A 13,043-nucleotide genomic window follows, 5' to 3' on the forward strand; every position below is an offset into this window, starting at 1 on the left:
GTAGATGTAGAGAAATTTAAAAATAAATAAGAACATAATACCTATTGTCCGTCTCAAAAAGACAACGATATAAATAGGTAGATGGGTATAATAAATATAATACACCATTAACATATTTTAATCAATTATAATTTAGAATATTAAAACATTAATTAATCATTATTATCGTTTATCAACATGACATCATCCGCCAGTCACTCAGTCATCAGTTCATCACGTAGTCGCAGTTAGTTACAAAATCATAGTGCATAATTATTATAATATCATAATAATAATATATCATTTCACATTATGCAGTGTCGCATTGTCGGGGACCGCAGACGCCAGACGGCAAACCACAGTAGTTGTGCATTAAACGTGTAAGGTTGTTACAGTATTAGTACGGGACACGCTCGTCGCCAACAAACAATGATAAAATATTAAAATATTATGCTGTGTCACCGTCGTACCGCACAAAAATGTCACCATAACCTATATAGGCTATGGCCAACAACCGTAGTACAGTACGCAACAACTACTACTAAGCTGACAAGACGGCAAAGTGACGAACAGTCAAATGTTCACGGTCGATCAAACTGTTAACGGCCAAACGCGCAAGCCACGACAGTTCACCCCAGTCGATCAACTACTAACGCCCCGTTTTTGTCGACCATTTTTTTTTTTACATTTTTTGCGAAAATAAATAAAAATCATTATTTAGATAACGACGACGTGAATGTGATGTGATATAAATTATTATTATTATTTGTTTACAATTATTTCAATCGTTTTTTTATTTGTACACAATTAGGATTTTTTCCACTATTATTATTGTTATTTTTATTTGTATTATTATTATTATTATTGGATTATTCATTCATGAGGTTACGGTTCCTCGCGAATTTCATTTGACCAGTGCAACACAATAGCCAGTGATCGAACAACGATTTTCGCCGCTTTGACAATGTACTTGACATGTCGTTTCTCTACGGACATTCTGTCGAGCGCTTTTCGCACAAACTACTAAATCGTAGGGTGTTGAATCCATTATAAGACTGTCTCTGAAAAGTTCGACATCCACAGCATATGCACACAGTCATGATCTCTGAGCATTATACGTTCATCAACCAAAAACCAACAGCGATGTATCTGTGGTAAGTTGTTAATGATATTATATTATAGACGTAATAATTTCTTTCAAACCTTTTATTTAAGCATTCGGTATTATGCCAATAACGTTTTTAATAATTATTTAAGGATTTTTATGCGAGCGTTTTAGGAGACTATTGCCGAATGCCGGTTGCACGAAAAATTTATTAATTTAATGGACAAATAACTATTGGTTCATTATGTATGCAACTTGGCATAAGTATCTATAAACCTTACAATTATATTAGTATTCTAAAATAAATTAAATAAAATCCTCATATCCATAGTCTATTTAAAAACTAAGTACTTAAATATTCAAGAATATTTCATGTAAATTATCTTCAGTAAAAATCCTTATTAAATTAAATTTCTACTATAGTATATTATGTAGATAAATAAAATTACCATTATAATTGTCATTCATATAATCAATATCACCTAAGACAATTTTACACATCTGGAATCATTATTTTTATGCTAATCTAATAAAATATTCATAATACTTATAACACACATTACATCCATTACAATTAAAATTTATGAATTAAAACTTTAAAGTTATAATAGTTGTAGAAGATTATAAAATAAATGTTTTGATTTTATATTTATGAACTATGATAAATATTGAAATCTTTTTCATAAACTATTCACATGAAAGATAAAACAATGAATAGTAAAATAGAGTCAGTTATTAATAAATGTTTGTTATAACTGTCTATTGGCTACTGATAATATTATTTCAAAGGTGTAACGACTGCTAACTAGTTTTAGGACTAATTGATACTATATATTATAATTTTATTTATACATGATATATATATTTACATTAAATTACAATTAAATATTATTTTATTTAAATTTAAATACAATTTTCACTATTGACATGTTCTTATATTAATTACAGTTTGATATTTTTATAAGTTTTTAAATTTAAATAAAAAATAAAAAATTTTTTCAAGATAAGTATAGCCATTATTATTACTTATTTGAAATATTCATATAATTATATGCTAATTAGTTTTAACTATAATTATGTATAGTAGTGTATAAGTTTATTTTATATTTAACATCATTTCATTTTTAGAGATAAATAAAAATATTATTATCTTATTATCTTTCAATTACCTACTATTTAATAATTATAAATATTATAATTACATTGGTGACAAAAAATATTATAATATCCATAAAATATTAACACTATCTTACAAAATTTATTTAACAAATTTAAAATTCTATCATAATATATATAAATTGATATTGACACTTACTTAACTTATTTTATTCTTTTTCATGAAGAAAAATTCTTATATAAATATAAATATAAATCTTAATATAAAATACTTTATATTATGTATCTATAGATGATATTAAAATGTTGTGAATTGACTAATTTGGAAAATTTAGATCCAATATTTATAAATTAATAAAAGTTTGACTACTACTACTTTGATAAAATTAGCTATGTATTTCAAACATTGCTAGAGCTATAAGTTTATAATGTTATTTATTTCTAAAGAAATAAAACATAATAGTAATTTTTTTTTCATTTCTAGGAAATGTAACTAGAAATAGTGAATTAATATAATACAATATAATTGGCTATACATTTAGCAATGTTTACGTTATCATATTTTGAAGTTTATGAACAAGTTTAAATGGTTTCATATAATATATAATTCAATAAATTGAAAATTAAACATAAATTTTAAAAATTTGAGAATTAATTTTTTTATAAAATAGAATAAAATAAAAAAGTATAAGTAACTGTAAGCTTAAGTTAAGTAATTTTTATTTAAACCATTTTTGCGTAATGGCTTGAAATATAAGTTATCTGATTTACAGTTTTAATTATATTTTAAAATAATTATAAACTACTATCTCCCATTGAGCAAATTGAAATAAATTATATCTATTATACAGGAATTCTTGGATTTGGTTTTTCTTTTATTTTACATGGCTTTAGAATAAAGATTCTAGTGCCTTATACATAAAAATTTTTGTATGGAATGACCTTGCGAAAAATGTTACAAATATTTGTCATGAACATCTTTATTAGCACTGTTTCATTGTTGATAATTTGCTATCACAGTATTATAATAATATTTATAATTTAATTTGTGAATTTAATAATTATATGTTGTTACTATAATTATAGTTTATACATATGTATGCGTGTATATGTCATAAAACTTATGATTCAAGTATTAAAATATAAATAGAGTAATACATTTATATTAAAATTTAATATTGCAACATAATAAACTGTTAATTAAAATTATAATACATAACATTTAAATAAGTTCATATTAGTATAATTTCCTAGGTATGTATTACTTAAAAATACATAAATATATCTTCTGCTTACTTATTTAGAGTTATGCAAGAAATGTATGAGTTTTAAATTGCTAAGGCAGTTTTTCTTTAGTCTATTCAAAAAGTACAAAAATATTGTTACAAATTGATTATTTTAAAAAATATAGTTAAAAAAAATGTTTAGTTTAAGTATGAAAATTGCTATTGAATGACTATTTATCTTAAGTATTTGTTACTTATTATTAATACTATAGTACACAATTGCATTGAATTTCTGAGATTTTGTAAACTAAATAAACTATAAAAAAAATATTTAAAAAAATTAATTTCAAAAAAATTTTTTTTATATTTATGGATTTCAAATTGAATAATTAAAAAATTCCTTATGGATGTTTCCATCCCCAATAGGAAATATCAAAAGTATATATTATAATATTATGGATACTTTTTTATGATTCTATAAAATTAAAGCTTTTCACCTTTGCATGTATTATTAATAACTAAACTATACACAGTAATATTTTCAAAATATTTTACTTATTTTAAGTTATGAAATCATCATACCATTTTATTGTATGTTATAGTTTATTGGTATTCCCCTTATAGTTAAATTAATAACATTAAAAAACATTAATATAACATAAATAACATTAATATCTTATATAGCTAAATTTTAAATAGGTACATATTATATTATTTTTTTATTTTTTATCATTAGAAGATAAATTACAATGCACATTATTTGGTACTTTGGTCCTAATTCGACTGTACCTATATAATTTTTTGACAATAATAATCACTCCAACTTATTGTATTATCAATAGGAAAATAGAAAATATTTATAGAAATTCTTTTTGAAAATTGTATTTGTAAATACAATAATGTACAATGATTTATCATTGAATTTCAACTTAAAACCTTAAATACAGTAATTTATATAATGATGACGAGATATATTCAAAAGTTACTATACTTCTGAGTGAATTCCCTGGTTTCTTAAATATGAATTATTTATGCAAGAAAAAATTCTTATTTATATTAGTATTTTTTAATAATATGAACAATAATATATTTCTAAGTAAAACCATACTGATTTCTCTCAATCTCAATTGAATTAATTCCACTTTTCATTATTAATTCTTGGTATTAAATACTAAAATCGTTATTTATGTTTTTATTAGTTTAAAATATTCTTTTTCATATTTTTAATCAATCAATCTGCCTTATAGACGTGTATGCCTGATTACATACTCTGATTTCAAGGGCTTTTGATTCAGATTAATTTTAAGTTCAGACTATTCTTTGAAAATCATTAATAAAAACTTATTACTTAGAATTTATATAATAATATAATTCAAATTATGTTTTTAGAAAATCTCTTATGGATTACTTATGACGTATAATGATAGAAGGTGTGTCAAGAAGAACCTTAGCAGGATCGAGTGGCACATACAATGTTCGTGCTACCGAATTGGCTGTAGATCGAGGTCGTTTAAAGTCAATCAATGCTACTGTTGTATTTCTTGATGATACTCAGCATTGTTTTAAACTTGACGTAAGTTTAGTATTTAGTAAACATTTTCAATTTCAATGATTGTATTAGTAATATTTAATCATGTTATTATTTATATTAATAAAATAAAATATTTAGAAACGAGCTAAAGGTGAAGCATTACTAGAAGCAGTATTTCAACATTTAGAATTAATTGAAAAAGATTATTTTGGTTTACAATTCACTGATAATGGGCTGACTCCATCTGTATCAAATACAGATGTTTTAGTATGTATATCATTATTGTTATAAGGTAGTTTAACTTAAGACTATGATTAACATTTTATTTTTTATTTCTTTAGAGATGGCTGAATCCAAAAAAAAGTATTAAAAAACAAATGAGAGGTAATTTAATATTATTATTTTTAAACAAATCATTTGTAAAGGAAAATTTGTATTTGTTTTTTTATAATTTAAACAATTGTACAAAAAAAAAAATTTAACAGTTTTAATTTGTAAATTATAAAAGAAATATATATATTATTTAATTACTACTATTCATATAAAATTAATGATGTAATTTTCAATTATCATTTTATGATTTCAGGAGGATTTTTTTATTTTTGTGTAAAATTTTATGTGTCTGATCCAAGTAAACTTCAAGAAGAATATACACGTTATCATTTGTATTTACAATTACGAAAAGATATTTTACATGGAAAACTTCTCGTGTCTCCAAGTACTGCATGTCTTCTTGCCAGTTATACTGTTCAATGTAATTTATAATTTTGAAAACAAAAAGTAATTCATAATATATCAACAAAATATTAATTTAATGTTTTAGCTGAACTTGGAGATTATCACCCTGAAGAACATAAGCCTGGATATATATCTGGTATGGTTCTTATTCCTGGTCAGACAGAACAATTGGAAAATCAAATTTCTGAATTACATAAATTACACAAGTAAATTATATATCTAAAATATATCTTATATATTATATATTAATATCTAATAAACAAATATAAGCATGTTACAATTTGTTTTATTCAATAGAGGTCAATCTCCCGCTGATGCTGAATTTAATTTCCTGGACCATGGAAAGAGATTAGACATGTATGGTGTTGATTTACACAAAGCAAAAGTCTGTATTTTTTTATCATAAACTAAGCCTGGTATATTAATATATGTAAATTGTTTTGTTTTGTTAATACTAGGATTCTTCTGATAAAGAATTAGATATTGGAGTTACGTGTAATGGTTTAGTTGTATTCCAAAATAATATTCGTATTAATACTTTATCATGGGCGAAAATTGTAAAAATATCATTTAAGCGAAGACATTTTTTTGTTCAACTACGAAGAGAAATGGTACAACAACTATACATTGGACTGTTTATACTAATATCTTGTATATTTTATGTTTGAGTTTTAAAATTCAATTATTTACAGTCTGAAAATTATGATACAGTATTGGGCTTTAACATGATGACATATCGTTCATCTAAACATCTATGGAAATCTTGTGTTGAACATCATTCATTTTTCCGGCTAAACCAACCGATTTGTCCATCGAATAATAGAGGATTTAGAAGATTATTGCCAGGTCCGTTTCTTCTAGGTTCACGGTTTTCATATTCTGGACGAACTGAAATACAAACAATAGAAGAGAGTCGTATGTCACAACCACGTCCTCACCGAACATTTCTTAGGCAATTATTGTTTTATTTATATAAACTATTTAACTACATTTAAACTAACATAATTTATATTAATTAAATTGTAAAAAAGCTACTATTGTGGCATTTTATTTTACTATTTAATAGTATTTGGTGCCAAAATTGTTATAAAACTAATAATACTTTATGATTTTTCTAAAAAAATCTTGAATTTTAAAATTACTTTGGCTCATATACTTGATTATTTGTTTTTAGATTCAAAAGTAAATACTGTTCTAAACAACCGGTTAACAACAATACTGAAAGTAAGAGCTCGAAATCAATTCTCAAATCATCTTCTAAGGGATCACATGATAATAAAGTGAAGTCAGTTGATAAAGAACCAAGACCTGCTTGGGGTCCAAATTCATCACTTGTATCAGATGAGTAAGTGAAATATAACTTAAAGGAGAATCATAGTTCTCAAATGTTGTATGGAAAAAACCTTAAAACATTTTAGTTTTAAAGTTATTTTCTGAAGCTATTTCTTTACATATTAAAATAAAAAATTTTAGGAAGATATTATTTTGTAAATCAATTAAAAGCCTAATTTTAGTTTTTTTATTTTCAATAAATGTAAATTGTAAAATGTAATCATTGGTGCTGCTCTTCTCTTTACAACCAAATAAATATTAACATTAATTTTATTTTTTCATATTTGAATTATGGTTTTTAGTGAAGGTGGATTTATATCTTCAGCTGTTCGTCCAAGTAGCAGTAGTAGTGGAACCGGATTAGCAGCAACTGGCCGAAATTATGTCGATGACGATATGTCAAGTAGTATTTATGATATCCCAGCATATGATACAGAATCTTCTTTGGTAAAATTTTATAATTATTAGAATAGTATATTACCTATAGTGTCAAATTAGCTAAATTAATAAAACTTATTTAATAAATAAACTTAACCAGTATTAATGACATTGATTATTTTAATAAACCGTAATTTAATATATTTTTACCGAAAGATATCTCCATTAAATCATTTTGGTTAAATAAACTTTTGTAAAACATATATTTATTTTTAAATACTAACAATATATATTTTGCCTATTTTATTTTATAATTTTATATTACTAGTTGATTATTTTACAGTCAAAACTAAAATAATTCTATATAAATAAAAAACATAATTAATTTTAATTTAATATAAATTTTTTCACAGGGTTGCGAAAATAATGTTGTTTGCATTCACATGAATGCTGATGAGGAAGGGCGATTTGGATTTAATGTAAGAGGTGGTTCAGATTTAGGATTACCAATTGTTGTATCCAGAGTTGTCCCTAACACAGCAGCTTATCGATCACAACCTAAACTTTGTGAAGGTGATCAGGTTAGTAGTACACATTTTATTTATATTCTTAATATTTTAAAACTTGAATTGATATTATTAATTTGATTTCTAAATTTAATTTTCAAAGTTATTCAAACTTTATTTATATTATTTGAATGTACATTATTAATATTATCAAATAATTTAGGTTTTAATGATAAACGGACAAGAAGTCAGTGAAATGGTCCATGATGATGTTGTAAATTTAATTAGAGCCGCTAGAGATGTTGAACATGATGGAAAATTAGTTTTAACAGTTCAACAAAAAGGTAATATCATAAGATATAATTTATTATCTTTTTGTAATTTAAAGATCATTATATTTATAAAATTATTTCTATTATCTATTTAAACAATAGTAAAAAAAACCTATCCAAACATTTAACTACCTAATAAAGAATAAAATAATTTGTTATTAAATTCAATTTACAAAGTATTACAAAAAAGAAATATTTAAATTCTGCAATATTTAATATATTTTTAATTTTAGATAATGTTTATCCTACTGCACAAGTTTTTAATGATATTCAAAAATTTGAAAAAAATTACAATTGCATTTGAAATATTTTTCTGAATAGAATTTAGTTGATCATTATGATAGTGTTTATGTTGCTTAACAATATGTAAAAATATATAGGTTTATTTATTTGTGAGAAATGTAATTAATAGGATCCAGAATTTATGCATTTGTATCTTTTTTTCTAATATTCTCATACGAGGTTTGTCTTCACAGAAATTTGATTTGTGAAGCATAGAATTTTAATTGTAAAATTTTTATTTTCGCATTTTTAGGGAATTATATGCTCTACAGTCACGTTTTAGTATTTTCAGTGCGTTTTATTCATTTTTCTATTTTTCTTGTTGAAAGTTACATTTTATTGTAACGCATTCAGTTTCCATTAGCTTGTCAATTATCGATGCTCATTATCTTTATCTTTTGTTGTTGCGATCTGCATTTATTTATAAATTATAGACAAATACTATTTTATATATTATTATAATACATGTTTTATAATTTAATTAATAATAATTACAGTTTATCATAAATTAATTTTATAAAACGTACATTTTTAAAATTGTTAAGTTATTATAAAGTCATTTTAACATTTTTTTTTTTTTTTTGTGCAGATACGTAGGTCATTAAGTTATGGACCCTAATAATAAAAATATGATATGAATTTGAATTAGAAATTAAAAGTATAAGTTCGGTAAAATAAGATGTTTAATAAAAATAAAGATAATGTTTAAAATAAATTTATATTTACTATTTAATATAAAAGAACTACTAATATTTTTTTGAAAAATAAACTAAAGATTTTTATTCTAAATTTTGGTAACCATGTCAATAAATGATGATTAAACATTTGGATGCATGACAAACAGTTATTATGTTAAGTTGCTTAAGTATATAATATAGTATAATAAATATTTGCAACCTAAATAATAGCTAATTTTTTTTTTTTATGATTATTCAATCTTGTTCATTATGAAATTTTTGAGTATACTTTATAATGCAGAAAAATCAATGTTTCTATAATAATTTATAATGCATAGGTGATGATGATGATGATGATGATTGTTTGAAAGAAAAAGAAGAAGAGCCTTTATTTCAGTACATACCAGAATCTCCACCAAGTATTATGTCATCTGATCCATTGGTTCAATCTATATTACTGCTTGGAGATGGTTTAGCAAGTGGATCTTTATTAACCCAGTTTGAACAACTCTATAGGCACAAACCAGAAACTCCCATGGACAATGCTAGAACCGCCCAAAATATACATAAAAATAGATATCGTGATATAGCTCCGTGTAAGTAAAATCTGTAATTTATAAACAAGGCAATTTATGAAACTTACATATTTCATACATCTAAGTAAAGAAAAAAATGAATAATTTATTGTTATATAATACATATTTTATTTCAAACAAATAATATTTATTAATTAAAAATATTGTTTATAGATGATATAACTCGATATATTATTAAAAATCAAGACCATGATTATATTAATGCCAACTACATAAATATGGAAATACCGGGTTCAGGAATTATTAACAGATACATAGCAACACAAGGTAAATACATACTAAATGTAGAACTTATTAATTTATTCTTTGAGCTTACACTTGGTTTTTATTTTTAATAGGACCACTTCAAACAACAATAAGTGATTTCTGGTGTATGGTATTAGAATCTCGTAGTACCTTAATAGTTATGGTTACTGCGCTTGTTGAAAAAGGCCGTCAAAAATGTGCTAAATACTGGCCACCAATCAATGAAACATTAGAAGTTAACAGCAATATAACATTGAAAATGGTGTCTGAAGAAACTGATACTTCTAACATTATTGTTTATCGACAAATAGAGTTAACTGAAACAAGTGTAAGTATTCTTAAGAAGACGTCATAGACGCATTTTTTTTTTTACAATATAATAGCAAATTTATTATTAACAGTGCATATTTAGTTTCATTTATTTAAATATAAGAGTGAATTAATATAATATCAAAACTAAATTTTTTTTATGTTCATGAATATATTTAAATATATATATTATATAAAATATTATTTAATGTTTTAAATCAAACCACAAAAAATTGTTGTTTTACATTTATGTATTTTTTTTTCAATTTTTAGTTCACAAATTGATTTTAGGTAGGTAAATTAAATATGGGCACTTGTTTAAATATAGATTATTAATTGTATTGATCATCGCTCATCAATATACCATACACTAAAGATAATGTACTACTAATATAGACATTCCGTACTCCCACAAATGGATAAATACTAATCTGCTTAAAAATTAGGCTTTTACAGTGCCTTGAAAATAATGTCATATGACAATATTTTATGATTTTTTAATAGTTGTAAGGATATTTAGAAAAATATAAATTTAAACATTTTTGGTTTACCCTAACTAAATTAATAAGCCACATTATTTTAAACAATGATTACATGTTTTAATTTTTGGACATGATCTGCATTGTATATAATTTTAAAATGTGTATTTTACAGACTAATGAAACTAGAACTGTTACACAACTTCAATATAGTTTATGGCCTGATCACGGTGTACCAGATGATTCAGATCGCTTGTTAAATTTAGTAGGAGCTGTTCGTAAAGAACGTGCAGGTGTCGTTGAACCTGTTGTTATTCATTGTTCAGCTGGAATTGGACGTACAGGAGTGATAATTTTATTAGAGACTGCATTATGTTTAATAGAAGCAGGTCAACCTGTTTATCCACTTGAAATTGTCCGACAAATGCGAGATCAACGAGCCATGATGGTACAAACTTCAGTAAGTACACTTTAAATAGGAAATATACATATACATAAAATTTGATATAAATTTTGTTCATTTTTTTTTCGTATGTGTCATTTTTCACATTATGTAATAATTTTAAAATAGTTTATTTAATTTATTAATATGGTATTACTAATACTTAAGTAAATTTACATTTTTTTTTTTTTTTTTTAGAATCAATATAAATTTGTGTGCAGTTGCATACATTATGCATTTACACAGGGTATTGTGAAACCATTGCCGGAATATAGTCAACAATAAAATAATCCGTCCTTTGGTAAATGCAATTATCCCTTGAAAAATGTATTTATTTATTTATTATATTTTTATTTATACATACACTTTTTTCTTTTTTGACATTTAAACAAGATTAATTTAATATAATTTCAACATTTTTTATTTATTGTGTACCATGACTTGACTTCATATGAGCATCAAACATTTTTCTTATTAGATTTATTATTTATAATTCCTTATTGAATTAACCATTTGTCCCTATTTATTTCTTAATTTATATATATGCTCTTTACTAACTTCATTATATTGCCTGAATTCTGTTCGTTTTCATAAATGTATTCGTATACCCCAAATACTTATATGTATGTAATATATTTGCCCTTTATGTGTTATTTTAAACTCTTTTTTGTGATTATATACTAATAAAATAAACTACTTCAAATTAAAAGTCCTATGATTTTTGTGTTGAATGAAATATAAATGTTTCTGTTATTATGTTACAACTTTTAGATTTTAAAATTATTTTCAGATATAAAATATTTATAACTAAGTATATATTATAATATTATATAATTTTAAAGCTTGTTTTAAAATAAATACGTATACACTTGCATTTATATTATCACTGTTTAGCAAATTACACAAATTTAGATGTCAGTGTTTAAATTTACAATAAATATTGAAATGTATTCCACTTAAAATACTAAGAAATTAAATTACACTATACTTCTGAAGAATCTTTGTACAATAATTAAGTCAAACATTTATATTATTTAAGTATTAAATAATTTAAATGTTACTATTAAATAAAAAGTATTATAATATCAATAAATGTATTTAATTAATATGTTTGTCTTTTAATACAATCATATTTATCAATTTTAACAGGTGAACACACCATTTATGTTGCAGCTATAAACTCATAGATGAAATAATCACAAAATAAAATTCATTAATGAGTAATTATTTTCACTAGTTTGTGTTTGCTGATAAGTTACCATTTAATAAATTAACATTTTCCACATATAAATAAGAAATAATTTAAAAAATACACATTTCATGGATACCAAAAATATCTGTTATAATGAAACGCTAATGAATTAATAGTTGAAAATGTTGAAATATATAGTGACAATATTTTTATGATAGTGTCTTTTACATTTGTGACATAAGATGTAAAATTAACTTAATTTAATCATAACTAATTAAAATGATTATTGAAAAACTTGATTTAAGAACATTTGATGAATACTGCATTAGAATTTCAAACCATTCAATAACCCAGTACATCTATTAATCCTATTTGATTTCTTGATTTACAATATTTTAGTGTTAAAAGTATAATTTTAAAAAGAAATCCATAATTTCTTTTTTTGCAATAAAAATGTATTTTTACGTGAACCTTCATTAATCCAGCAGTCCTCCTTTGTTCTGATATCTGTTGGTCTACTGAGATTCTACTATATTTGAATCTAATATAAATACATAAGTAGTATATATATGTATGA

At 23.5% G+C, this 13,043-nt stretch overlaps 1 protein-coding gene across 2 annotated transcripts; it reads left to right on the forward strand.

Annotated features, from left to right (window-relative positions):
- Positions 1-735: 735 nt before the first annotated feature.
- Positions 736-11,942, forward strand: LOC113555933 (tyrosine-protein phosphatase non-receptor type 4). 2 transcript variants are annotated; one of them, XM_026960563.2, is made up of 18 exons: positions 736-1,133; positions 4,816-4,999; positions 5,096-5,224; positions 5,299-5,341; positions 5,544-5,711; positions 5,781-5,901; positions 5,993-6,080; positions 6,154-6,306; positions 6,388-6,647; positions 6,870-7,040; positions 7,330-7,474; positions 7,819-7,986; positions 8,135-8,255; positions 9,541-9,798; positions 9,952-10,065; positions 10,137-10,372; positions 11,008-11,292; positions 11,473-11,559. In XM_026960563.2, exons 2-18 carry the CDS (start codon positions 4,847-4,849, stop codon positions 11,557-11,559), a joined length of 2,700 nt encoding a protein of 899 aa, XP_026816364.1. In that variant the 5' UTR covers positions 736-1,133; positions 4,816-4,846. The 2 variants fall into 2 exon arrangements, with proteins under 2 accessions (XP_026816364.1, XP_026816363.1); XM_026960562.2 differs by lacking the exon at positions 736-1,133 and having other exon boundaries at positions 4,847-4,999; positions 11,473-11,942.
- Positions 11,943-13,043: the final 1,101 nt, after the last annotated feature.

This window comes from Rhopalosiphum maidis, chromosome 3 (genome assembly GCF_003676215.2).
Source record: "Rhopalosiphum maidis isolate BTI-1 chromosome 3, ASM367621v3, whole genome shotgun sequence".
Lineage (NCBI taxonomy): Eukaryota > Metazoa > Arthropoda > Insecta > Hemiptera > Aphididae > Rhopalosiphum > Rhopalosiphum maidis.